The 25,345-nt window shown below is 46.8% G+C and overlaps 2 protein-coding genes across 2 annotated transcripts in view; both read left to right on the top strand.

The window, feature by feature from the left end:
• Positions 1–25,345, top strand: part of CA7 (carbonic anhydrase 7) — an 836,404-nt gene that overhangs the window by 352,831 nt on the left and 458,228 nt on the right. The gene's annotated exons all lie outside the window — the stretch shown is intronic.
• The window catches only part of CDH5 (cadherin 5), a 38,641-nt gene that overhangs the window by 10,044 nt on the left and 3,252 nt on the right, over positions 1–25,345 (top strand). Inside the window, exons 2-11 of the mRNA XM_050774908.1 lie at positions 2,950–3,181; positions 10,301–10,589; positions 12,008–12,124; positions 13,033–13,197; positions 14,077–14,264; positions 15,809–16,056; positions 19,832–19,974; positions 21,746–21,870; positions 22,211–22,316; positions 24,497–24,742. Of these exons, the coding sequence (XP_050630865.1) occupies positions 2,969–3,181; positions 10,301–10,589; positions 12,008–12,124; positions 13,033–13,197; positions 14,077–14,264; positions 15,809–16,056; positions 19,832–19,974; positions 21,746–21,870; positions 22,211–22,316; positions 24,497–24,742 (1,840 nt within the window). The 5' untranslated portion in view covers positions 2,950–2,968. The remainder of the gene's footprint in view (positions 1–2,949; positions 3,182–10,300; positions 10,590–12,007; positions 12,125–13,032; positions 13,198–14,076; positions 14,265–15,808; positions 16,057–19,831; positions 19,975–21,745; positions 21,871–22,210; positions 22,317–24,496; positions 24,743–25,345) is intronic.

A 25,345-nucleotide genomic window follows, 5' to 3' on the forward strand; every position in this document is an offset into this window, starting at 1 on the left:
TTTGACTGCTGGCTGCGGTCAGCCATAGGGATCACTAACCCGTCCCAACAGGCCCCAGGAAAGAGAAAAGCACATTCCCGTTCACTGTATTAGAGATAGGGTTCCCAGCTGGAAACAGAGCGAACCCTGGGAGGCCAATTGAAGAGACTTTATGAAGGGACTGCTACAGAGAGGTGGGCTGCCTTAAGGAAACCAACCACTGCCTGCACAGAGGTAGGCTCGGATGTTGAGGTACCCAGGGACCAGCAACAGCGCTTCTGCCTGGAATTCCCTTCCCTTTCCTGGCAGTCCTGTGGCTGGCACTCAGATGTGGGCTGAAACGTCAGCTCTCCCAGAGGCCTTCCTGGCCTCACAGGCCCAGTCAGCTGCCCCCTCACTCTCTGTGGCACCTCCCATTGTAATTCCTTGAACATCTCTGATCGCCAACTGATATGTTTCCTCATTGACTTACTTATTTTCCTGTTGTTCCCATTATTGCACACTCCCCAAGAGCAGGCTCCATCTGTCTCACTCACTGAGGCACCCCCACTGCCTAGCATGGAGCCCATCATGCAGTAGGCACCCAGCACCTATCAGCTCAGAGCCTGGGCGCTCACCCTGTCCGGTTTGCCCTGAGAACTCTCCCACTCCCTGTTTCTCATTTTCGCTTCTGTCTGTTTCACTTTGTCATCTTTGAGTCACTTCTCATTTGAGGGAGGAAGAAAGAATCAAGACTTGCACTTCCTTTCTGGACAAAGAAGGAAATGAGCCACAGGGTCTGGACCCAGTGAGGCTGGGGTAGGGGTCATGCCTGCTGCCTCCCCTGAGTCAGGGACCAGCTTCTTGGCCAGGACTCCCAATCTGCCCCCCTTCTTCTCTAAGCCTTTGCTCACCACCTTCCTCCTGCCTAGAGCATCCTTCAAGGGCCTCAAGTCTCTTCCAGGTTGACCCCCTCATTTATGGCTGAGAAACTGAGGCCCAGAGGGGTCAGGGCATCCCCCAGGCATATGGCACCTGCATTCTGGGGCCTATCCCCACCCGGGGAGTCCACTTCCTCCAGGGCCAGAGACAGGAACCAGAAGGCAGGGGCCGTCGATACTAAAATCAGTGGGTCCAGAGGTCAGCTGGCCCAGCACAGACACCCTCAGCCCTCACTGAGGTCAGCCCGGCGCCAGTAAATCAGGGGAAATGTTACTAGAGTTTACAAACCTCTTGTGATGTACAGAGTCCAGCCTCTCCCTGTGGCCAGGCAGGAGACAGTCAAGGGAGGAGGCCATCCCATCCAGCACCTTGTAGATCCTTATGTGCCTCCAGATGTGAGCCCTGGTTCCCTCTCCCACCCACCTGTTCTTCCTCTACATCATCCCAGGAGCTGCAAGTCAGTAACACAGGGACCCCGGAGGGTGGAAAGACAGAGTCAGGGCTGAGAGAACATGCTAATGGCCAAGGTCACAGCCCGCACTCCTCATGGGGCAGTAGAGAAAACCCCTGTTCCTGGAATTCAGCATGAAGCCAGGCCTTGATCTCTGGTTAACCCACATCCATACCCTACAGACCTGCCTTCGAGACTGTGCATCCTGTGCAACTGTACAGGGCTTGCATTTCAAAGGGCCTCATGCTTGGTTTAATGTTCTGTCTCCTTCTTAAAATTCTTTTGCACTGGGCCACACAAATTATGAAGCCATTCCTATGAACCCAGACCCTCAACTCACCACCCCACCCACCCCTGCTCTTCTGACAGCAAAGCTGACCACTCACTGTAAGATCTGGAGTGAAGGGCTGGCCCTCAGGGTTAAGACAGTTGGATTTTCCTAAGAGCCTTCTGAAGACAGAATCAATGCAAAGTTGTCAAAGGGGCTTTCAGGCAGGAGGACGTCTGCCGAGAGGAGGCTTTAAATCCTACCCCATAGCAGCTGCTGGGACAAGGGAAGGCAGGAGGAAAGGACTTGAACTTCTGGGCCAGACAACCTTGGTTCAAATCCTGGCTGTGCTCCTTACAGTTTAGGTGATTTCAGGAATGTTCCGAAACCTCTCTGTACCTCTTCTGCAAAATGAGGGTTATCATTACACCAACCTGGAGGATGATGGGGAATATTAAATAGATAAGACATATAAAGTGCTTGAAACAGTGCCAGGCAAAAAATAAGTGCTTGATAAAGATTAGCTATCAGACACCTGGGTTCCAATCTGAGTCCCACCACTTACTACAATGTGAACTTAACATCTGTGTGCCTCAGTTTCCTCATTTGAACAATGAGGATAACCTGACCACCCAATGCCTGGGGACTTAGGAGCTGCCATTGGCATCAGCCTCACACCCTCTTCCTGGAGACCTTCCCCACAGGCCCTCCTGTGGGCTCCCATATCCCCTGCACTTGCTTCCATCCTAGCACAAGACTCACAGGTAGAAATGGTTTCCACATCTGTTTTCACCTTCCCCGTTCGGAATTCATCAAGGCATGAAGGGGGTCTGGTTCTGCTGGTGTCAGCAGACAGTGAAGGATGAAGCAGTGAATAGATAAAGGGAGTTCGGTTCCCTGTGGGAGCTGCTCACACCCTTAGGCAGTGGCCACCACATGCGGGAGATGGCTCAGAGTGGTGGAAGAAATTATAGGGAAAGGACGCAAACCTTCTGGAAAGGTCAGAAGGTTTTGCATAACTTCGGGGAAGAATAAGCAGAAGGCAGCTGTTCTACCCTGAGGCAGAGGGTGAGAAGTAGGTACAAGGAAGTGTAGGGAAATGTATCCTAAATGGGCTTGTTTACTCGTGTTGTCCTAAAACCTACCTTTGCTCATCCGAGTGCCTGACTGCTCCCTGAAAGGGGGAATGATAATGTTAATTACCCGCAGATTACGTTTGCCCCAAGCTTTTAGCATTATAGCTAGCTGCTCTCATGCAAAATACCTGTGTCTAAGTACTCCTTTCATCCGTCACTCAGACAGAGTCTGAAGGTGTCTCCTCTTTCCCCAGATCTGTTCCTCCTGGGAAGATGCAGAGGCTCATGATGCTGGTCGCCACATCGGGCGCCTGCCTGGGCCTGCTGGCAGCGGCGGCAGCAGCAGCAGCAGCAGGTGCTAACCCTGCCCAACGGGACACCCCCAGCCTGCTGCCCACCCACCGGCGCCAAAAGAGAGACTGGATTTGGAACCAGATGCACATTGATGAAGAGAAAAACACCTCACTGCCCCATCATGTAGGCAAGGTAAGGCTCAAGCCCCAGGACAGGAGAAGCCATCAGCAGCTGGCCCATAGTGACAGTGGTGGTGGTGATGGCGATGGTGGCAAAGGTGGTAATAGATATTGTGGTGGTTGTAGGAGTGGAGATGATAAAGGTGAAGGTGGTAGCAATAGTGGTAGAACTCGTGGTGGTGGAAGGAGTGGTGGTAATGGTGGCAGTGGTGATGGTAGTGATAGTGATGGTGGTGAGGATGGGAAAGGGCAAGGTGGTGGTGGGAGTAGTGGGAATGGTGGTGGTGGTGATGGTGGTGATGATAAAGGTGGTGGTTGTGATGGCTGTGATGATGGTGGTGGTGATAAAGGGGTAGGTGGTGGTTGTGATGGTTGTGATGATGGTGGCGGTTGTGATGATGGTGATGTGATGATAAAGGGGTAGGTGATGGTTTTGATGGTTGTGATGATGGTGATGGTGGTAATAAAGGGGTAGGTGGTGGTTGTGATGATGGTGATGGTGGTGATAATAAAGGGGTAGGTGATGGTTGTAATGGTGATGATGATGGTGGTGATGAAAGATAAATGTTGATGGTGGTGATGATGGAAGTGATGATGATAGCGATGGTGATGGTGGTAAGGATGGGGAAGGACAAGGTGGCAGTGGTGATGATGGTAGTGATGGTAAAGGGGCAGGTGGTGGTTGTGATGGTGGTCATGATGGTGGTGGTAGTGATAAAGGGTTAGGTGGTGGTTGTGATGATGGTGATGGTAGTGATGATAAAGGGGTAGGTGGTGGTTGTAATGGTGATGATGATGGTGATGATGATGGTGATGATGATGGAAGTGATGATGATAGTGATGGTGATGGTGGTGAGGATGGGGAAGGAAAAGGTGGCAGTGGTGGTGATGGTAGTGATGGTAAAGGAGCAGGTGGTGGTTGTGATGGTGGTGATGATGGTGGTGGTAATGGTGATGGTAGTGGTGAAGGATAAGTGTTGATGGAGATGGTGGTGGTGATGATGGTAGTGACAAAAGATAAGTGTTGATAGTGGTGATAATGGAGGTGACGATGATGGTGGTGGAGCTGGTGGTGAACTCTATGGTTCAATTTCTCCCAGACCTTGGTCTGTAAACTAGATATCACTAACAGAAGGGCCATCCAGTGCCCAAGCTGAGGAGACTCGTCTGGCCTGGGGGTTCAAGGTTTAGGACAGGACCAGCCAAGCCTGCCATGAAATTTTCCCATTTGAAAGATCAGAAAAGAACTGTGCAGCCTTCCACAAAATTGTGCTGAAGATGAAGTTAACCATCCAGGCCATATTTTTGTCAACTCCGGTCTAGGCCTTTGAACCTCCTCAAAAAGCCCTTCTCTCAGGCTATCCCTGGTTCCCTGTGACCCCACAAAGCTCCCCATATTCCACATCACCCGTAATGAGGTGCCTGACCCAAGCCTGCCCTCCAGGGCAGGACCTCAGACTCTGACCCTCACTTTGTCCTCTTTTAAAACGTGTCTATCCCAAGCCCATCCTCCTAGAGCTCAGAGCATATCTGAGTGACTGCTGAATTGCCTCACCATGTCAAATTGTCATTGATGTCAAAGCCATCCAGTCTAATTGAAAGGAATGGTCCTAGTAGTGGAATTTCACACACAATGACAGGTAGATGGACTGTGTGCTTTCAGAATTTTCAATGAGGAGGAAAGTTTCTTTTGGGTGCATTAAAATCTCACTTTGTCAGCTTCTGGGAATCTAAATGATAGGTGCAAAAAAGAACATGTCAATGTACTGAAGAAAGGAAGGATCATTCCAAGCACTGGACTGGGTGCCAAAAAGATAACAACAGTGGGCTAAGGCAGACATGCTCCCCACCCTCATGGAGATGGCAGTCTAGAGCAGGGATCAGCAAACTACCCACTGCGGGCCCAATCCAGCCCACTGCCTGGACTTGCAAATACAGTTTTATCGGAACACAGCCACATTTATTCATTTACGGTTTGCCCACAGCTGCTTTCATGCTACAATGGCAAAGTTGAGTGGTGGTGACAAAGATCAAATGACCCATAAGTCTGCAAATATTTGCTCCCTGCCCTTTACAGAAACAGTTTACCCATCCTGGTCTAGAGGGGCAGCATACTTCAGACAAAGAATCCCACAAATGGTGTGGGGGTGCCCTCTGGCTATAGATAAACAGACTGGAGAGGAACTTTTGATGGGAAGGCCCAGTCTGGCCATGGTACCAGAAATGCCCCAGCAGAGCTTGGTCTGCGGACCGGGTATAGGGCCATCCCATGCTCAGGCTGAGAAGGCCGGTGTGACCTCAGGGTTCAGGGTTTAGGGCAGGGCCAACCATGGCTGCCATGAAATTTTCCCATTTGGGAAATTAGGAAAGATCTGTGCAGCATTTGACAAAATTGGATGGGAATGGGGCCAGCTGGGGAATCTCCACTTGGAGCCCCACCCACAGCCAGCTGGCTGTGCCCATGGCTCCCAACAATAACTGGGATCTTGAAGTCCTCCAGCATGGCCACTCACAGGGGGAGACACTTGCCCAGGGTCACACAAGGAGACCAGCACAGAGCCCCAAGGAGAACGCAGCCATAGGAAAACCGGCATTCCTGACTCTCAACACAAATGCGAGCTCTGTGTCATAGAGGAAAATGTCGTCAATCCACCTGCATCCTTCCTGGTGGGATAATTGTGCCTTGAATCAGCCTCTAAAAAGAATGTCTGACCTCAAGGAAAATCTGTGGAGTGAGTCAGGGAAAGTCCATAGAAAGTGGGGGCAACCTTTCAAGGGCTTGCCCAAGGGTCTCTAGCAGCAGGAAGAACGCCAGGCCTGCTGTCATTTGCCAACAGCGTTCACTTAGCCCTGGCGTGGGGCTGGGTCTCCAAGGAACCACGAGGGGTCGTCACACTGGGAAAAAACAAGGATGTGTGGAAAAGGCAAGGACAGGGCTCCAAGGATCACCTCCAGCTCCTGAGGATGTCATCCGAGGGAAGGAAGTCCCTGTTTATCAAGGTCAGAGCCTGGAGCCTTTGTTTACAGACGTGACTGAACAATGGGAGCAAGTCCTGAGCTGCCTTCTGAACCCACAAATATGGGTTTTTGGCATTGAGATGTTATGTTTAAATACAGTGATCTTAGAAAACAGGGGTGGGAGGAGTGGAGGCTCCCAGAAACCCATAACCCTCATCTAATCATGAGAAAAACAGCAGACAAATTCCAACAGAGGGGCATCCTGCAAAATACCTGACTCGTACTCCTCAAAACTGTCAAGGTCATCAGAAACCAATGAAAGTCTAAGAAACTATCACAGCCATGAGGTGCTTAAAGAAACATGATAACTCAGTGGAATGTGGTATCCAGTGTGGAATCCTGAAATAGACAAAAGATATTGGGTAAAAAAAAAAAAAAAAAAAAAAAAAAACTGAGGAACTCTGCATAAACTATGCCCTCTGGTAAATAATAATGCATCCGTATTGGTCCACTAATTATAACAAATGCACCACACTCATGTAAGACGTTCATACTCCGGGAAAAAGAGGAGCAGGCGTCTGGGAACTCTCTGCCCTAGTTTCTTAATTTTTCTGTAAATCTGGAACTGTTCTAAAAAATAAAAGTCTAGGGAAGAAAAATTGAAGGGAAGGAAAACAGAAACTGGACACTCATATGAAATTGTATGCAGAACTCCAATCACACAGATCCAAGCTAATTTCCTCCCTCCATCCTCCCTGCCCTGGTGGGTCCTAACACATTCACCCAGAGCCCAGTTGGAAGACCACCATCTTATCCTCACCTTGAGCAACTCACACAGGGCCCCAGACTGTCCCCTTCTCTTTGAGTCTCCACTGTCCTCACAGGTCACCGGTTACAGAACTGAGGCACAGCTTCTTGCCTCTAGTCCAGCTGTTCATCATGCATCCCAGCCACTGGGCCTTAGTACATCCTCATGAACCCACCTGCCCCCTGCACGCCACAGCCCTGCTCCAAGATGCTTGTCGCTGCCCACCTCTCTCCCACCCTGCCCAACCAAGGGGGCGATCCTCACTCCCTGTCTCCACTTCCTCCCCTTCTAGACTTTTCCCTAGGCTGCATCATCTAACTTCCCACCCTATCAACCCCTGTCACTGCCCTCACTGAGGGCTCCAATGACTGCACTGCTGCTAAACCCTGGGGACACTTTCCAGACCTCATGGGATGTGGCCATACCCTTCTGGAATCTCCCTCTTCTTTCTTGAGACCCCAGCCTCTTTGAGTTCTCTGGAGGAGTACAGCCCTTTTTTTTTTTTGTTTTTTGTTTTTTGTTTTTTGTTTTTTTTTTTTGAGAGTCAGAGTCTCACTCAGTCACCCAGGCTGGAGTGCAGTGGCGTGATCTTGGCTCACTGCAACCTCTGCCTCTGGGGCTCAAATGATCCTCCTTGCTCAGCCTCCCAAGTAGCTGGGACTACAGGCGTGTGCCACCACAGCCAGCTAATTTTTTTTTTTCTGTATTTTTAATGGAGATGGGGTTTCACCATGTTGGCCAGGCTGGTCTCAAACTCCTGACCTCAAGTGATCCACCCACCTTGGACTCCCAAAGTGCTGGGATTACAGGCGTGAGCCACCGCACCCACCCGAGCCCAGCCTTTCTAAGAGTCCTCACCAGATGCCTTCACATAAAATCCCTTGCTCTATTTGACCTTAAATCATGTGAGGCAGACTCAGTAGCTTATGCCTGTAATCCCAGCATTCTGAGACCAAGGCAGGAGAATTGCTTGAGTCCAGGAGTTTGAGAACAGCCTGGACAACATAGTGAGACCCCATCTCTACAAAAAAATACAAAAATTAGCCAAGCTTGGTGGTGCACACCTGTAGTCCCACCTACTCCAGAGGCTGAGGCAGAAGGATCGATTGAGCTCAGGAAGGGGAGGTTGTAGTGAGCCAACACTGTACCACTGTACTCCAACCTGGACTACAGAGTGAGACCCTGTCTCAAAAAAATAAAAAGAGGTTGGGCGTGGTGGCTCACACCTGTAATCACAGCACTTTGGGAGGCTGAGGCAGGCAGATCGCTTGAGGTCAGGAGTCTGAGACCAGCATGGCCAACATGGCGAAATTCCGTCTCTACTAAAAATAGAAAAATTAGCCAGGCGTGGTGGCACGTGCCTGTAATTCCAGCTACTGAGGAGGCTGAGGCAAAATAATCACTTGAACCCAGGAGGTGGAGGTTGCAGTGAGCCAAGATCATGCCACTGCAGTCCAGCCTGGGCAACAGAGCTAAACTCCATCTCAAAAAAAAAAAAAAAAAAAAAAAAAAAGCAATGTTGCACTTCCTCAGCGTGCTGGCCTCTGAGGCTGCAAACCTAGGTCCTGAGAGCCAAATGGGATCTGTGCCCTCTGTTCTCCTAGTGGGAGCCTGGCACCTCCCAGGCACCCAGGTATATTTTTTAATTGAATAGAATTCTATTTTGGGGACATACTAATCTTCTATGAGAGTATCATTGTATATGCATAAAATACTATTCTACGGGAACTGTACTGTTCCTAATATTTTCTGTTTCTATGATTCTTTAAATGGAATGTTTAGCAATTCTAGCCTTCTAAGATCCTCTAATCTGTGGCTCTATTATTAATAATTATTAACTAGCACTTATTGAGCCCTGTTTCGTGTAAGATGCTTTACATATATTATTTTCCAAATCTTATTCCTTGGGACATGAACAGTACATGTTACACAGAAAAATGATTCTGTGGCCTGAGAAGTATGGAAAATCCTGAGTTACACAAAGTTCACTGGAGTTCTCTTCTGCAGAGCTGTACATTGTAAATCTCCAAGAAGAGAATATTTTATATACCATTTCCTGTACTGGGCCCAGGGGTGTGCTGATAAATGTTTGACAACTGGCTGTCCAGGGAAAAGGGTTTGATTTGTAGTACTTGCCAATTTCCACAGTGTAAATACTCTCAACGTCTCATTTCAAGCTATCGATGTGATGTCATCGAAGGCCAAGACAAGATGGGAGAAGATACTCATGAGCGCATCATTATTTAGTATTTCCATCATACAGATACCATAAACACAGATAACCTCAAAACGTAGTCAAAGGCAGCAAAATAATTAGGAAGCGATGAATTCTGGGAATTTGTTGTTTTTCATATGATTTATTTAATTGTAAGTTTATATAATTTAATTTGTAATAATGGCTGTATTTAACAATCAGCTCACAAATATTCCTGAAAATTTAAGCTGGTTCTCAAAAGCCAAGGTGATACAATCCAGTGCCAGCACACCACTGGCTAGGACTCCATCTTTGTGTGGAACAGCAAAAGAGTTCAGTGTTTCCCAGAACTCATCTTCAAAGGTGCTGTTCTACTCAGAGCAAAGCAACATCAGAAGCGATATTATTTCCGTTTTACAAGTGAGGTAACTAAAACTCAGAGAGGTTAAGTGACTTCTACAGGGCAAAAATATCCTTTGCCTTCCAATGGCACCAAGTATATTTTTCCACTCAAAAAAAAAAAGTTTTCTAAGCACCTACTCTGTTCAGGCACCATTCTAGGCATATTGGGACTCTGCCAGGCAACTCACACCATGAGAACAATTCATTGGTGACTAGTCAGAGGTTCTTTTTGGCTTTTTAAAAATTTTATTTTCGGGGGTACATGTCCGTGTTTGTTACATGTATATTGCATACTGGTGGGGATTGGGCTTCTAGCGTACCCATTACCCAAATAGTGAGCATTATGGCCAATAGGTTATTTGTCAACGCTCACCCTTATCCCAACCTCCCCTCTATGAGAATCCCCAGTGTTGATTATTTCAATTTTTATGGTCATATGTACCAATTGTTTAGCTCCTACTTATAAATGAGAATATGTGGTGTTGGATTTGTTGCTTCTGGGTTAGTTCACTTAGGTTCATTTAGGATTATGGCCTGCAGCTCTATCCATGTTGCTGCAAAGGACATGATTTTATTCTTTTTTATGGCTGCCAGAGGTTCTTGATAAAAACCTCAGTGTCACACTTAGAGACCCTGGCCAGCACCACACACACCACAAACACACATGCACACACATGCACATGCACACTTGTGTACACATTCTCATTCACATACTCTCACATGCAGCCGCCGCCACCCACTCCCAGTTCACGTCACCTCTTCTTTTCTAGATCAAGTCAAGTGTGAGTCGCAAGAACGCCAAGTACCTGCTCAAAGGAGAATTTGTGGACAAGGTCTTCCGGGTCGATGCAGAAACAGGAGACGTGTTTGCCATTGAGAGGCTGGACCGGGAGAACATCTCAGAGTACCACCTCACTGCTGTCATTGTGGACAAGGACACTGGCGAAAACCTGGAGACTCCTTCAAGCTTCACCATCAAAGTTCATGACGTGAATGACAACTGGCCTGTGTTCACGCATCGGTTGTTCAATGCGTCCGTGCCTGAGTCATCGGCTGTGGGTACGTTGTATGCCCACTCTGTCCTCCTTCTTCTGCCTCCTCCCTCCCTCATCCCCAACCTGGGGGCACCTCTCACATCAGCCACTTCACTGCCTGGGGTAGGAATCCAGTGAGTTCAGGGCAGTGATTGTAAGGCCTGTGTTGCCACTTTATATGATTTTTAAAGAAACTCTAGTTCCTAACAAGCTCTGATCTGGCCACAGGCTGAGCTCTGACCCTAGTCCTAGACCTAGCCCTGATCCTAATCATGGCCTGAGCCCTGACTACAGTCATAAACTTGGCCCTGATCCTAATCATGGACTGAACCCTGACACTAGTCATAGACTAAGCCCTGATCCTGATCATGGACTGAGCCCTGACTCTAGTCATAGACTGAGCCCTGATCCTGATCATGGACTGAGTCCTGACCCTAGTCATAGACTAAGCCCTGATCCTGATCATGGACTGAGTCCTGACCCTAGTCCTAGACCTAGCCCTGATCCTAATCATGGACTGAGCCCTGACTACAGTCATAAACTTGGCCCTGATCCTGATCATGGACTGAACCCTGACGCTAGTCATAGACTAAGCCCTGATCCTGATCATGGACTGAGCCCTGACCCTAGTCATAGACTGAGCCCTGATTCTGATCATGGACTGAATCCTGACCCTAGTCATAGACTGTGCCGTGATTTTGATCATGAACTCACCCCGGCCATCAGAGGCACAAACGTATCTCACTACTCTTTGGAACAAACTCCACCCACTGCCTCTGACTCTCAGGACTAGCACACAAAGAGTATAGCCTTTACATGTGAAGACTGTCATGGCCTGCCACTAAGGCAAAAGGATTCATCTCTAGGGGCCATGCAGGAGTGGTGTGGGGAACAGAGCACTAGCCCCAAGGTGTGTCACCATCCTGGGCTCTGGGCTCAAGAGGTTATTACTCTACCTCTTCAGAACCCCCCAGACTCCAGGGGGTGCCAGAAAAGAGCTTCCCTCCTCACTCCCTTAGTCCAGAGTCTCCAGCCAGGGCCCTAGGACCAGACCTTTCGGTTGAGTGTGTGATCCTGGAGTTCAAGGGGATGCGAGAAGTGACACCCCTTTGGGGGCACCTTTCCAGGAGAGGGAGAAACAGCTCATTGCTGTCCTCGGTTTCTCTCCCTGACCCCAACCCTCTACCCCCTCCCTCTTTTCCCCAGGGAGCACACAAGCCACCTGATCTCTTTGACCCCTTCAAGGTTGACCTGGCTGGGCTTCCACTGCCACCAGCACTTTGCCCCCATGCAGGCTCCTCAGAAAATAAAACAGCCTTTTCTTCCCAGGACCTGGGGGAGGTAGGGACAGAGCACAGCCTGAGCCCCATCTGCTGTCTTCCAGGAATGGGGTAAGGGGCCTTGTAGTCACAAGTCAGTAACCCCAGGATTCTCTCTCTGCAGGGACCTCGGTCATCTCTGTGACAGCAGTGGATGCAGACGACCCCACTGTGGGGGACCATGCCTCTGTCATGTACCAAATCCTGAAGGGGAAAGAGTATTTTGCCATTGATAATTCTGGTCTGTGTGACTAACAATCCTGGACAGTCACTGACTTGGAGGGACGAGGGGAGGTGGATACTCCAGGTGCATGTGCTAAGGGAAGTCCAGGCTGACAGGTGTCACTGCCACTGAACCACACTGTGCCATGGAAGTAGTCAGTATCATACATAAAGACAAGGCCGCTGGTCAAGGGAGAAGGAAGCAGGCAGGTGCCTAAGACATGGACTCAAGTCCAGGGAACAAAATCAGGATCTCGTTACCCAAGAAGTGACCAAGGGGTAGCAGAGGATGCTGGCTAGCTGCTCTGGGTGCAGGTTCAGACAGATCTGGATTCCAAAGCCAGCTCTGCTACTCACCCCCTCTAGAGACCTTGGACAAATCAACTAACTTCTGCAAGCCCTAGTTCCCTCATCTAGGAAGTGGGGATGCTTATATTTATATTGTATGGTAGCTGTAAAGTTTGAGTTAGATTGTATAACAAGGCCCATAGTAATTGTTCATGTGGTGACTTAACAAAAAATGTAAGGACTGACTCTTGCGAGCAAGACAGAAGTCCAGTGGAACTGTCTTTCAGAGAGATGGCAAATATGTAGCACAGATGCCACTACTATGCTACAGTGCAACAAGGCAGACATCATTAATCTATCACAGAACTCTTTCCCTTTGAGCCTAAATATGGCCTCATGGTCTTTGTCAACACAATATTTCAGGTGGCGAGAACCAATACTGAACCCAACTATTGGGCCAGCTTCGGCCTCACAGTATACACCATGGAGGTAGTGGGTTGTAGACTCACAGTTCTCAGCCCCAGTTGCACAGTGGAATCACCTGGGAAGCTCTTAAATCGGGTTCTCTCTGGGCAGGCTCCAGGCGTCAGTATTTTCTAGAAGCTGGTAACATGGCTCCTGCTGGGACTCTTTTTGCAGGACGTATTGTCACAATAACCAAAAGCTTGGACCGAGAGAAGCAGGCCAGGTACGAGATCGTGGTGGAAGCGCGAGATGCCCAGGGCCTCCGGGGGGACTCGGGCACGGCCACCGTGCTGGTCACTCTGCAAGACATCAATGACAACTTCCCCTTCTTCACCCAGAGTGAGCCCCTTCTCTAGGGCCCTGGGAAGGGGGGCTGGGATACCCCAGACTCAGTGACTTGGGGCTCTGGGAGAAGAGTTACAAATCCCTTTACCTCTCCCTCTATCCCAGGGTAGGCCTGATGCCCAAAGGAGTCCTTTGGGTGAAGGGAGGGGCCCTGTTTCCATCCCAGTACCACATTCCCAAGGCCATCCTGCTGCCCCCTGCCACAATCCCCTCATAGGCCAGAGGGAAATCCCACTCCTTGCTGGGTGCCACCACTGTACGATGTCCCACCATGAGACACAAGCAGTTTCACCAAGATCCCATGGGCTTGTAAAATCAAAGCCCTGAGACTCAGGTCCCAGCTAGAAATTCCCACAAGCCAGTGAACATGGGGACAGCAAAGTTCTATATCCAGAGCCAGGGCTGGGCCCTGACCCCACCTACAGACTGATCCTCCCCACAAAGAATGTCTGATGAGAGCTTTTCCCATACCCTGGGGCAGATGGCTCTCACTCGCAACTCCCAGTGCTGATGCTGTCGTTCAGTCATTCAGCCGCCCTAGAGACAGGCCAGTTGTCCTGAAGTGGCTTCCTTGTACGTGGCATAAGCTCCCTGAAGGCAGGACTTGTCTCTCTTGTCCATTGATAGGTCCCCTAGCAAAGTGCTTGGCATATAATAGGTGCTTAATAGCTATTTATTGGATGGAGGGATAGATGGATGGACACACAGATAGGGAAGACCCTCTTTACCTTGAGAATCCCAGGGATATTATTATTTATGATTATTTTATTATGCCCATTTCTTGTCTCAAAATATGTTAGAATAGCTGAAAGAGACAATCGCCTTGTCTATCTCATTAACCCAATGCCCTTTCGGGTACTCTGTTTGCATCAGCCAAGTACACATTTGTCGTGCCTGAGGACACCCGTGTGGGCACCTCTGTGGGCTCTCTGTTTGTTGAAGACCCAGATGAGCCCCAGAACCGGATGACCAAGTATAGCATCTTGCGGGGCGACTACCAGGATGCTTTCACCATTGAGACAAACCCCACCCACAACGAGGGCATCATCAAGCCCATGAAGGTTTGTAGGCCAATGGTAACAACATCAAACATGGGGCTTGGGGCTCTTGGCACCCACAGGTCCTGCCTGGGGGTTGCTCTTGGGCCACAGACCATCAAAGGACCATCAAAGCTCCCAGCTGGTCATGTGTTCATGGAGACTGTGATCCAGTGTCTTAGGGCAAGTTACTCAGGAAGCAGATCTTAAGGCAAAGATTGGGTATAAATCATTTATCTGGGAGGTGACCCCAGGAAGCCCCAGGAGCAATGACCCTTTTGGGGGGTCAGTGTGGAAAATATCTCAGAGTTGCAGCAGCTGAGGGTGAGGGAGCTGGGGTATTTATACACCCACTTCCTGTAGCGTTGACAGGACTGCTCCTGGAGGTTTTACCTCTCTGGCACTTTCTGGCCTGCCCTGTGTCCTGGCCAGTAGAAATCTATCAGCATGAAGAAAACAGTGAGTAATTGTGATGAAATGGATGGCCACTGACAATGGATGCTGCTGACAGTCAGAGAAGCCAGATCAACTGAATCTGGAAGAGGAGGGAGAGGACCTGTGGGGGGCATTAAAAAATGCCTCTGGAATGGCCATGCAGAGGACTGCAAGTCCTGGGCCTGAGTCCTTCTCTGACCCAGCCCCATGCTGGGGCCTGGAAACACCAAGGAGAGGCAGACACAGCCTCCAGTGTCAGCAAATCTCTCAGCAAATGGGGAAGACATATGCATGAACAAAAAAAGTATAGCCAGGTGTAAGTGATACACAGCAGCTCTGAACAGGGAGCAATTACCTCTGCTGGGAGGGGTTTCTGAGAGAGCATCTGATTACCTTCTGTTTGGCTTCCTGAGGGATGAGTAGGAGTTTTCTAGGCAGGCAAGGGCAGGAGAAGCATCTTGAGCAAAGGTATAAAGAAAAAGCATGTCTGACCGGGCCTGGTGGCTCACGCCTGTAATCCCAGCACTTTGGGAGGCCAAGGCAGGTGGATCACCTGAGGTCAGGAGTTTGAGACCAGCCTGGCCAATATGGTGATATCCTGTCTCTATTTAAAATACCAAAATTAGCTGGGCTTGGTGGCAGGTGCCTGTAATCCCAGCTACTTAGAAGGCTGAGGTAAGAGAATCGCTTGAACCTGGGAGGCAGAAGTTGCAGTGAGCCAAGATCGCACCATTGCGCTCCGATCTGGCACCAAGAGTGAGACTCTGTCTCAAAAACAAAGAAAAAGCCTGTCCTTAAGGACCTGTGGGTAGAACCACTAGTGATGCCCGTAAGAGTAGGACCATAGTTGATCCATTGCATGTCCCAAACGCTGGAAACAGAGCCAGGCAAAGAGCCAGGGTTGTGGGTGTGGCCATGAGGCTGCTGAGATGAAATGGGGAGCAGCTGAAGACAGACATCAGGCCCAGCTGCTGTCTTGATGACCTCAGAAATATCACTTGTCAAGGCCATGGGCCCCTCATCTATAAAATGGGTGTCGTCCTGGTACTACCTTGCACAGTTGCTGTGCAGATCATGTGCCACCCACATGCTTGGCCCAGAGCAGGCACTCACCATCCTTTTTTCTTATGCAGCCTCTGGATTACGAATACATCCAACAATATAGTTTCATTGTCGAGGCCACAGATCCCACCATCGACCTCCGATACCTGAGCCCTCCCGCCGGAAACAGAGCCCAGGTCATCATAAACATCACAGATGTGGACGAGCCCCCCATCTTCCAGCAGCCTTTCTACCACTTCCAGCTGAAAGAAAACCAGAAGAAGCCTCTGATTGGCACAGTGCTGGCCATGGACCCCGACGCGGCTAGGCATAGCATTGGGTAAGGGCATTGGGTAAGCATTGTCGATGAGGATGATGAGGACAATCCGGCCTGGATGTGCCTATGCCTGCTGGTCTGCGGCCAGGACTCACAGAGGGGAACTGGCTTCTCCTGGCACTTACGGGGAAAGTGACAGAGGCAAGATAAGAAGCCCAAGCTCTTGCACTTGGCAGCCTGGCATCTTGACCTGCGCAGGCTCCCCCACCTAGCATGGTCCTGGGCATCCAGAGCTACTTGTCCTCTGTCCCGCCTTGAAGGCTTGTTCTCTGCACCACAGCTCTCACCAGTCCTATGTGGTAAGATCTGACAGTCAAGAGAGCAACCAATCAGATGACACACCAGAGACATTAAAACTGTATTCTTGAATCTATCTCCCCCAAACCACAAAAGTAAGAAGTGTTCATTTCATACGGTGAAACAACACAAAGATCTACCAAGAAAACATTGATAACCCCCACTGTCAGATAACTCATGTTCGTGGCCTGACCTGGTCCTATTGCTCCTTTCTTTTCATGACCACACAAATATATGGATGCATTTGTGGTGGGTTTGTTGTTGTCTGTTTGCTTTTGGTGTTTGATTGTTTTAAATTTTTTTTGGATCATGTCATGCTCATTTCATCAATATTTGCTCTTCTATCTTAACTAAATTTCTCTTTTACAATATTTAGAAAAAAATGATATTGTTCCAACAGATACTTTTTAGAGCCATATAATATGCAATAGTAAGTATAAATTCAATTAAATTTAATTTTATTGCAGATGAATAGCAGATTTTGCCAGCACCATTTACTAAATATTATAATAATAAGTTATAATTTTCCCACCTTTGTTATATACTAAGTTCTCTGTATATACCTGAATCTACTTCTAATTCTCTGTCCTATCTATTGTTCTATAGCAAAGCCATTCTATTTTATTCTACTAGCTTGTATAAGTCCATTCTCCTATAAAGAAATAGTTAAGACTGGGTAATTTATAAAGAAAAGAGGTTTAATTGGTTCACATTTCCACAGGCTATACAGGAAGTATAGTGGCTTCTGCTTCTTGGGAGGCCTCAGGAAACTTACAATCCTGGGAAAGTAGGCATGTCTTACAGAACAGGAGTGGGAAGGGAGTTGTTACACACTTTTCAACAACCTGATCTCATGATAACTCACTATCATGAGAACAGAACCTAGGGGATGGTGCTAATCCATTCATGAGAACTCTGCCCCATCTATCCACTTCCTACCAGGGCCCACCTCCAACACTGGGAATTACATTTCGACATGAGATTCGGTGGGGGGGACATAGATCCAAACCATATAGCTTTACACTAGACCTTAGATATACATAAAAGTTGTTCCCTTGTTGCTTTTTTATTTGACATAATTTTTTGTCAACTCTCATTTTTTCTTTTGTGAAATTTAAAATTTTGTATCCAGGTTTTTTTAAAACATTAGAATTCTAATGTTTGTATATTATAAACATTAGTGTTTATATATTAATTTTGGTATAGCTAATCTTTCAAGGGTATTAAGTCTTCTTATTAAGGACAAAATATGTTCTTACATTTTGGCCTCATCTCCTAAGTTTTAGGACTACTCTTTTCATGGCCCTTCTATTCTAAATAGCCTGTAATTATAATTTTTGTTTCTCCTTTGATCCAAGAGTTTATTTAAGAGATTGACTTGGTTTCTTTATTTTCATTTATAAGTCATAGGGTATTTTTTTGGTTTTGCTTTAGCTTGTTCTGTGATGTGATGCAATTGTATTTGTGTCCACTTCTTCCTAGAATATCTAAGTTTTGACTTTATGTATTTTAATTTTTCCACTCAGTTAACAAAGGCTTGCAACTATTTTACCTTCATTATGGCTTGTAACTTTTATCCAAATGTAATTGGCCAATTTGTTCTGCTTAAATATTTTGCCTTTAATTCTGTTTCCTGATGTTACATTTGATAGTCCTGTTTTCATGTTATTCATATTCGCCTAATGCAAATTTTCCAACTTTTACTTTTAACTTTTTCAGGTCATTTGGCATTAAGTTGTCTCTTGAAAACAAGAATGCATTTGGCTTTGCTTTTTAATCTAAACTGAAATGCTTTGTGTTTAACCTATTTACATTTTTCATCATGATTGATATGTTTGATCTTACTGCTTTTATCTTGTTTTACATTTCTCATTTATCAAACTTAATGGCTTTTTTCTTTTTCCCCAGCTTTGCTATACAGTCTATGTTTCTTTATTTTTTTTTTCTCCTAGATATTTGGATGAGGTGCCTCCATTTTTATTTCTACCAGTGAGATTTACTTCCATCTGCAAAATTTAAAATGTTTCCTTGGACCTATATTTTCCAGTTAAAACTATTATACATACACACACACCCATTGCTTTTCTATGTATGATAAACAAATCAATAGTTTGTTTTAATTCTTCCCATACCAGGTGTTTACCTTATATTGAGATGTTTAGTTAGATACAGTAAGTTTTCAAAAAAAAATTCAGGACACAAATATCTTAGTTCTTTGCCTTTTTTTGGATGGCGGGGACAGGTTCTTCCTCTGTCACCCAGGCTGGAGTGCAGTGGCACAACCATAGCTCACTACAGCCTTGAACATCTAGGCTCAAGCAACCCTCCCACCTCGGCCTCTGAGTATCTGGGACTACAGGCACACACCACCACACCAGGCTAATGTTTTTTTGTGGTTTTTTTTGTTTGTTATTTTGTGGGTTTGTTTTTTTTTTTTTTTTTTTTTTTTTTTTTTTTTTTTTTTTTTTTGGTGAGACAGGGTCTCACTCTATCACCTGGGCTGGTCTTGAACTCCTGGCCTCAAGCAAACCTCCAGCTTCAGCCCCTCCCAAAGCATTCAAATTATAGGTGTGAGCCACCACGCCCAACCTTGCCTTCTAATAACACCTAGATCCATTCATATAATCCTCAGATTATAAACACTTCCCTTCAAAAATACTGTCAATGTATTCTAGTATTTAATTTTGTGGGGGCATCTGAGGCAAATCTGATTTTTCTTTCTTCATAAGGAAATTATTTCTTTCTGTCTGGACTCTTTTCAATTTCTTCAGACAGCCTTGAAATTCGTACGTGTCATCAGGATATGCCTAAATATTGGGTTTTTTTTTTCAATGATGCTTGATGTCAATGACACCTTATAATCTGTAGGCTCAAAACTTTCTTCAGATCAGGAAAGTTTTCTTTTCTTTTCTTTTCTTTTTTTTTTTTTTTTTTTTTTTTTTTTTTTGTTATTTCTTCTGCTCTGTTTGTTCTGGGAGTTTCCTCATTGGTAGCAACTATTTTTCCTATATACACGAAACATATATATTTATCTTTCAATAGATTTTTCCTGATTTCTGAAATAACTTTTTAAATTTTTTATTTCACAAAGTTAATTTCTTTGTAATTACTTCATATTTCTTCCAGCTGTTTTTGTATTCCTCCCTGGCTCTTGCCCAATGATCTTTTCATTCATCACTAAAACAAGTCCCAGCTATGGTGTGATGTCACCTGTTCAGCTCTGAACATGCATCTGATGGTCTCAGGTACCACCTTCAGTCCAGTGATGGCAATGTAACTAAGATCAAAGATATTATCTTGTTATCCTGAATCTCTCTGTGTAGGTCCACTCTTGTCTGAGTATCAGAGTGCAATGAGCAGTGACAGAGGGGCATGAAGTGGGATGCAGGGGACAGATGCAGAAGGGCCTTGTCCATCATGCTGAGGAGTGTAGACTCAGCAAAGAACACTAGAAAGCCATGAAACTCTCTCCCCTGGGCAGATACTCCATCCGCAGGACCAGTGACAAGGGCCAGTTCTTCCGAGTCACAAAAAAGGGAGACATTTACAATGAGAAAGAACTGGACAGAGAAGTCTACCCCTGGTATAACCTGACTGTGGAGGCCAAAGAACTGGATTCCACTGGTGAGTGACCGCATCTGCCAGGGCACCTGGGTCCTTTTCCTTTTCCTTCATTCTTCCAACTGGCATAATCAATCATTTGGGGTCTCGAGGGGTATTAGAAGTGCCTGCTGAAGCACCCGCTGGTTGGGATGCTATAGAGCTTCCATGCCTAAGTGTGGTCCTTGAACCAGCAGTATCAACATCTCCTGAGACCTTGTTGGAAGTGCATCTCAAGCCTCACCCCCACACTGAATCAGAATCTCATGCATGTCACAGTTTGAAAAGCACTGTCATGAAATGGGCTGTGCAGATGTGTCTGTGACGAGAATCACCCAAGGCACCTATTAAGCATAAAGCTCTACTCCACCCTGCAGGTTCTGGTCCAGTGAGCCAGAGATGTGCATTTAACAAGGGTCCCATGATTCTTAGTATCATGGCTGTTTGGGAAATGTTCCCTCAGAGGGTGTTTATGCACCAGTTAATAGGTAGAATTCAAAATGTGAAGCAGCTTCCAACTTTGAGATTGTGAGGTTCTCCAGAAATTGGGTAATTTTTGCCAGAGGGAGGGGCAAGAGTTGGAGTTTTGCATCCTTTATCTATTTGAGAAAATCACAATCACCCTCCAGGAGAATTATTAATACTCCACTTTACCCAGGAGCCCACTAGGCCAAGGATCCCTGGAGCCTGCCAGGCCCACCCAGACTCACTTCTGCCAACACAGCTGCTGCCCCAAACTGTAATGGACTCCTGCATGTTTGGCCAGATCAGTCTTTGCTTCTTTCTCCTCCACATAATACCATTAATAGAATCTTTATACTTCAATAGTTTAAAATGTGGAAAATACAGAAAAAGAGAAGAAAATACTCCTCCCACCAATGCCACCATGCAGAGACAGTTACTGTTAGCACATTCTTGTATTTTTGTTTTTTCTATACATATTTTTATACTTACATGAGATTGTAATGTTTGTGTAAGATAATATATTCCGCATTTTTACTTAACCTTATTCCAGAACCACTTTCTCATGGTGCTAATTTTTTTTTTAAGGGAGAGACAGGGTCTCACTCTGTTACCCAGGATGAAGTGCAGTGGCACAATCACAGCTCACTGCAGTCTCTAATTCCTGAGTTCAAATGATCCTTCCCACTCAGCCTCCTGAGTAGCTGGGACTACAGGCATGCACCACCTCACCCAGGAAATGTCTTAGTTTTTTGTAGAGATGGGGTCTCACCATGTTTCCCAGGCTTGTCTCCAACTCTGGGCCTCAAGCAATCCTCCCTTCTGGGCCTCTCAAAGTGTGAAATTACAGGGATGAGTCACAGCACCTGGCCTTAAAATTTTTTTAATTATATTTTTAAGATGTAATTTACATAGGCATTGTCAGTGGCCATATATTTCATTCTTTTCCAGTGGCCTAATTTACTGACCAATCTTACTTAGGTTGTTTACCTTTTCAATTCTTTTATGATTAATTTATTATGTTTTAGATATTTAATCAAATAATTAAATTTTTAATTTTAGAAATTTAATTACAATATTTTTAATGCACTTAGGTGGTTTACCTTTTTGATTCTCATAATCAAAGTAATACCTCAGTAAACCTTATGGATGAAGATTTAACACCTCCCCCTCCACCAAACTCCTTTCTTCCAGAACACCATCCCGGGCCTCTGTTCCACATTCTCCTCCTACAAAAAGTGGCCTCCATAGGGCAGCCCTCCTTCCACACATCTTCCACCCCCAGGGCCAGCATCAGCTGAGCCCATAATGGTGACAGTCTTCTCCCCTGCAGGAACCCCCACAGGAAAAGAATCCATTGTGCAAGTCCACATTGAAGTTTTGGATGAGAATGACAATGCCCCGGAGTTTGCCCAGCCCTACCAGCCCAAAGTGTGTGAGAATGCTGCCCATGGCCAGGTGAGTCTGGTTCAGGTGGGAGGGGAAGGCAGCACCACTCTGGGGCAGGCTGAGGGGCAGAACTGCTCAACAGAGTCAGCAAGAGTTCCCCTGTACAATAGCCTTGAGGAAAATAACATTATGCCCATTGTATAGGTAGAGAAACTGAGGCTCAGAGAGAATGTATGGGGAGTATATTGGCAGGGCAGGGGAGTAGAAAGAGTGGCTTTATGAAGAACTAAATAGGTGAGTGTTGCAGGTGGGAAACAGCCATGGTCAGGTCTAAACCCAAGGGCTCCATCGCTAAACCTCAGACCACCCCACCACCATCACTGACTATCTCCTGTCTTCCACACCCCAGCTGGTCCTGCAGATCTCCGCAATAGACAAGGACATAACACCACGAAATGTAAAGTTCAAATTCACCCTGAATACTGAGAACAACTTTACCCTCACGGATAATCACGGTAGGCATCAAAGTAATCAGTTCAGACATGCGTGTAGTGCCAGCTACTCAGAAGGCTGAGGCAGGAAGACCACTTGAGCTCAGGAGTTTGAGGCTGCAGTGAGCTATGATCATATCATTGCACTCCAGCCTGGGCAATGGAGCGAGACCTCGTCTCCAAAAAAGAACAAATGCAGTCAGTTGGCACTAACAGGGTCGGGGTGAGGTTGAGTCTTGAGGCACCAAGGTCAAAGACCAGGCCAGCAAATTGAGGGCAGGCTCCCACTGGGATTTTCAAATCATTAGATATTTTGTACAATTCCTGCCACATACATTGTACAATTGGTCTGTGCAATGATCAGAGACACTCCATCCAAACTCCCAAGTCCACATCGCCTGCAAGGAGCCAGCAAGGAGTACAGAACAGATGTGGGGATGCAGGCAGTCAGCTCTGTTGAAGAACTAGCCAAGGAGTCCTCTCCCACACTGGAGGCTCTCTGCGTCAGCAAAACTGCAAATTAAACATGGAACTTTGAGGTCACTCCCAAAGAGTCAAAACTGGAAATATGAAGTCCTAAATCCCAAGGATACAGTGAGCTTTGTTTTAATTCAGCTACAATGACTACTCACGATTAGCAGGGTGGCCGTGTGATGTCATTAGCAGCCAATCGGAGCTTCTGAGGAGCAGGTGCCGACTTGAATGATGATGCTGAGTTGACTTCATTCCAGCCACAAGTAGGCAAGCTTCCACGGCCTCTGAAATTTCCTCAGAAAAATAGAGAAAATTCCCCTTGGGTTCAAGCAGAGTGATCCTTCACCCAGCATGGGATGGAATTCTTGCCTGTCCCTAATGGGCAAAACTATGGTGGATGAGGATGGCTGTATTGCAGCAGCCCATTGCTACCTTTGAGGAAGATTGGGGAGTGGGGTCCCTGAGAGTTGGAGGCAGACTTGAGGGATCAGCCACAGACCAGTCCTTAAGGAGACTCCTGTGGGATGGAGAAGGTGGCCCTGATGTGTTGACAAGTCAATGACAGACCATTCAACACCCAGTTGTCATTAGAATTAAATAATGTGGCAAAAATGTCACCCCCTCCCCAATGTCCACCTCAGTCCCATCTCAGAGTAGGGATCTGCAATACAGTAGAAAGATTCAGTGCCACCCCAAAGACACCCATATACAATAGGAGGCAAGCCTGCTAGTGTCAAATTCACTTATATCATGAACAACCTGCATGTCAAAATCTCTAGTTTCTCCCATAAGCATCAATGACATATAGTTTATTTGAAATATAATAGACTTAATGCTGAAATGTAATTATGAATAATGAAATATAGTTGGCTTTCATTCAAAATCTAAAAGATGGATTCCTGGGCTTTTCAATCCAGTGTGTGGAGCCTGTGTAGCTATGTAAATCCTGGAGCAGAGAGTCCCTGGATCCTTCTCTGATCATTGACATTACAACCTCCTGAGACCCTGCAAAAGGCAGATTATGTGGCCTCTGCCCAGAACCACTGAATAAGATGTGTGTGTGATCATAGGGGTCTGAAAATCAGCGTGTTTTAAAAGCTCCCTGGGGGATTCTTGGGTACAGGAAATCACTGATTGGATCTGGGAAGGTGGGCGGGGCCAATATTTGGACAAAAGCATTTCCCAGTTCCAAACTGCAGAGGAAACCCACAATTCTATATGTAATCATTTTCTCTGTGCCCCGAGGGACATGGCCATTGTTTTCAACAATGTAACAATGGATTTTCAGAGATAGCTGAAGCTGCCTTAGAAGTTAACCTAATGCTAAAAGACTTTTTAAAACTTTATTTGTCCCCATTGCTTGTCAAAGCTTGAAACAGTGCGTTCATTAATAGAGCTGAAAGAGAAAACCTGCTGATACTGGAGTGGGGTTAGAGAAGAGGAAGGGGACAGGCATCAGTTGCTCACAAATACAGAAAGCAAAGGATTTTACCTTCTTTCACCAAGGCATTCTCGGAGATTGGGTCAAAGCAGCAGCCCCAAAATATCCCCTCTATGGAGGAACAGGCCTGCACTCAGATGGCTGAAACAAGAGGTGCTGGGTGCAAAGGGCAGAAAAGCAGCCCAGGCAGCACACGGGCTGGTGCAGTCAGGGAAGGCTTCCTGGAGGAGCCAAGTTTCCCCATCTGTGCAGATGGCAAAGCCCGACTCCGAGGCCTTGGTGTTTCCAGATAACACGGCCAACATCACAGTCAAGTACGGGCAGTTTGACCGGGAGCATACCAAGGTCCACTTCCTACCCGTGGTCATCTCAGACAATGGCATGCCAAGCCGCACGGGCACCAGCACACTGACCGTGGCCGTGTGCAAGTGCAACGAGCAGGGCGAGTTCACCTTCTGCGAGGATATGGCCGCCCAGGTGGGCGTGAGCATCCAGGCAGTGGTAGCCATCTTACTCTCTATCCTCACCATCACAGGTCAGTGCTGGGCAGTGGGTGGAAGGGGATGGAAGGTGTTGCGGGGAGGGGAAGCTTCACAGGAGAAGTAGAGGCCAGGGGTTCAGGCCCAACCCTGCCTCCGATCTGCGTTGCAGCCCTTGGCCAGTTCATGTGCAGGATATAGGATGTGAGCTCCATCCACCTGGGTGCTCACGGTGGGGGATGAGCCAGGGAGGAGGAGGGGCCAGGCTCAGGACTCCTCCCCCACTCATCAGGCCAGTATCACTTTAAAATAACTTATACATAACAGTCACTCCTTCCACTTAGATGTTTTCAGCATTTACTGTGTGCCAGGCATTGTTCTGGGCATGTATTTACATGAAACCTATTTTTGAAAAAGGAAAAAGGATCCAGTTCTAAAATGGAAAGTTTAAAAACTTCTAATTTAGATTGTCTCCACGTGCATTCTTTCTTTTTATAGAATTCCTCTGGCCTTGATACTTGATACTTTTTTCTTGTTTGGGCCTTGGAAATTTTAGGAGCATTGTAGGCCTTAGTTTGGATTCCCCAGGGAGCAACCCTGGGATGAGGATTGGGGTGGAAGTGGTTTATTTGGGAGGTGGTTTATTTCCCTGGATACCT

The sequence above is a fragment of the Macaca thibetana genome, chromosome 20, assembly GCF_024542745.1.
Source record: "Macaca thibetana thibetana isolate TM-01 chromosome 20, ASM2454274v1, whole genome shotgun sequence".
NCBI lineage: Eukaryota > Metazoa > Chordata > Mammalia > Primates > Cercopithecidae > Macaca > Macaca thibetana.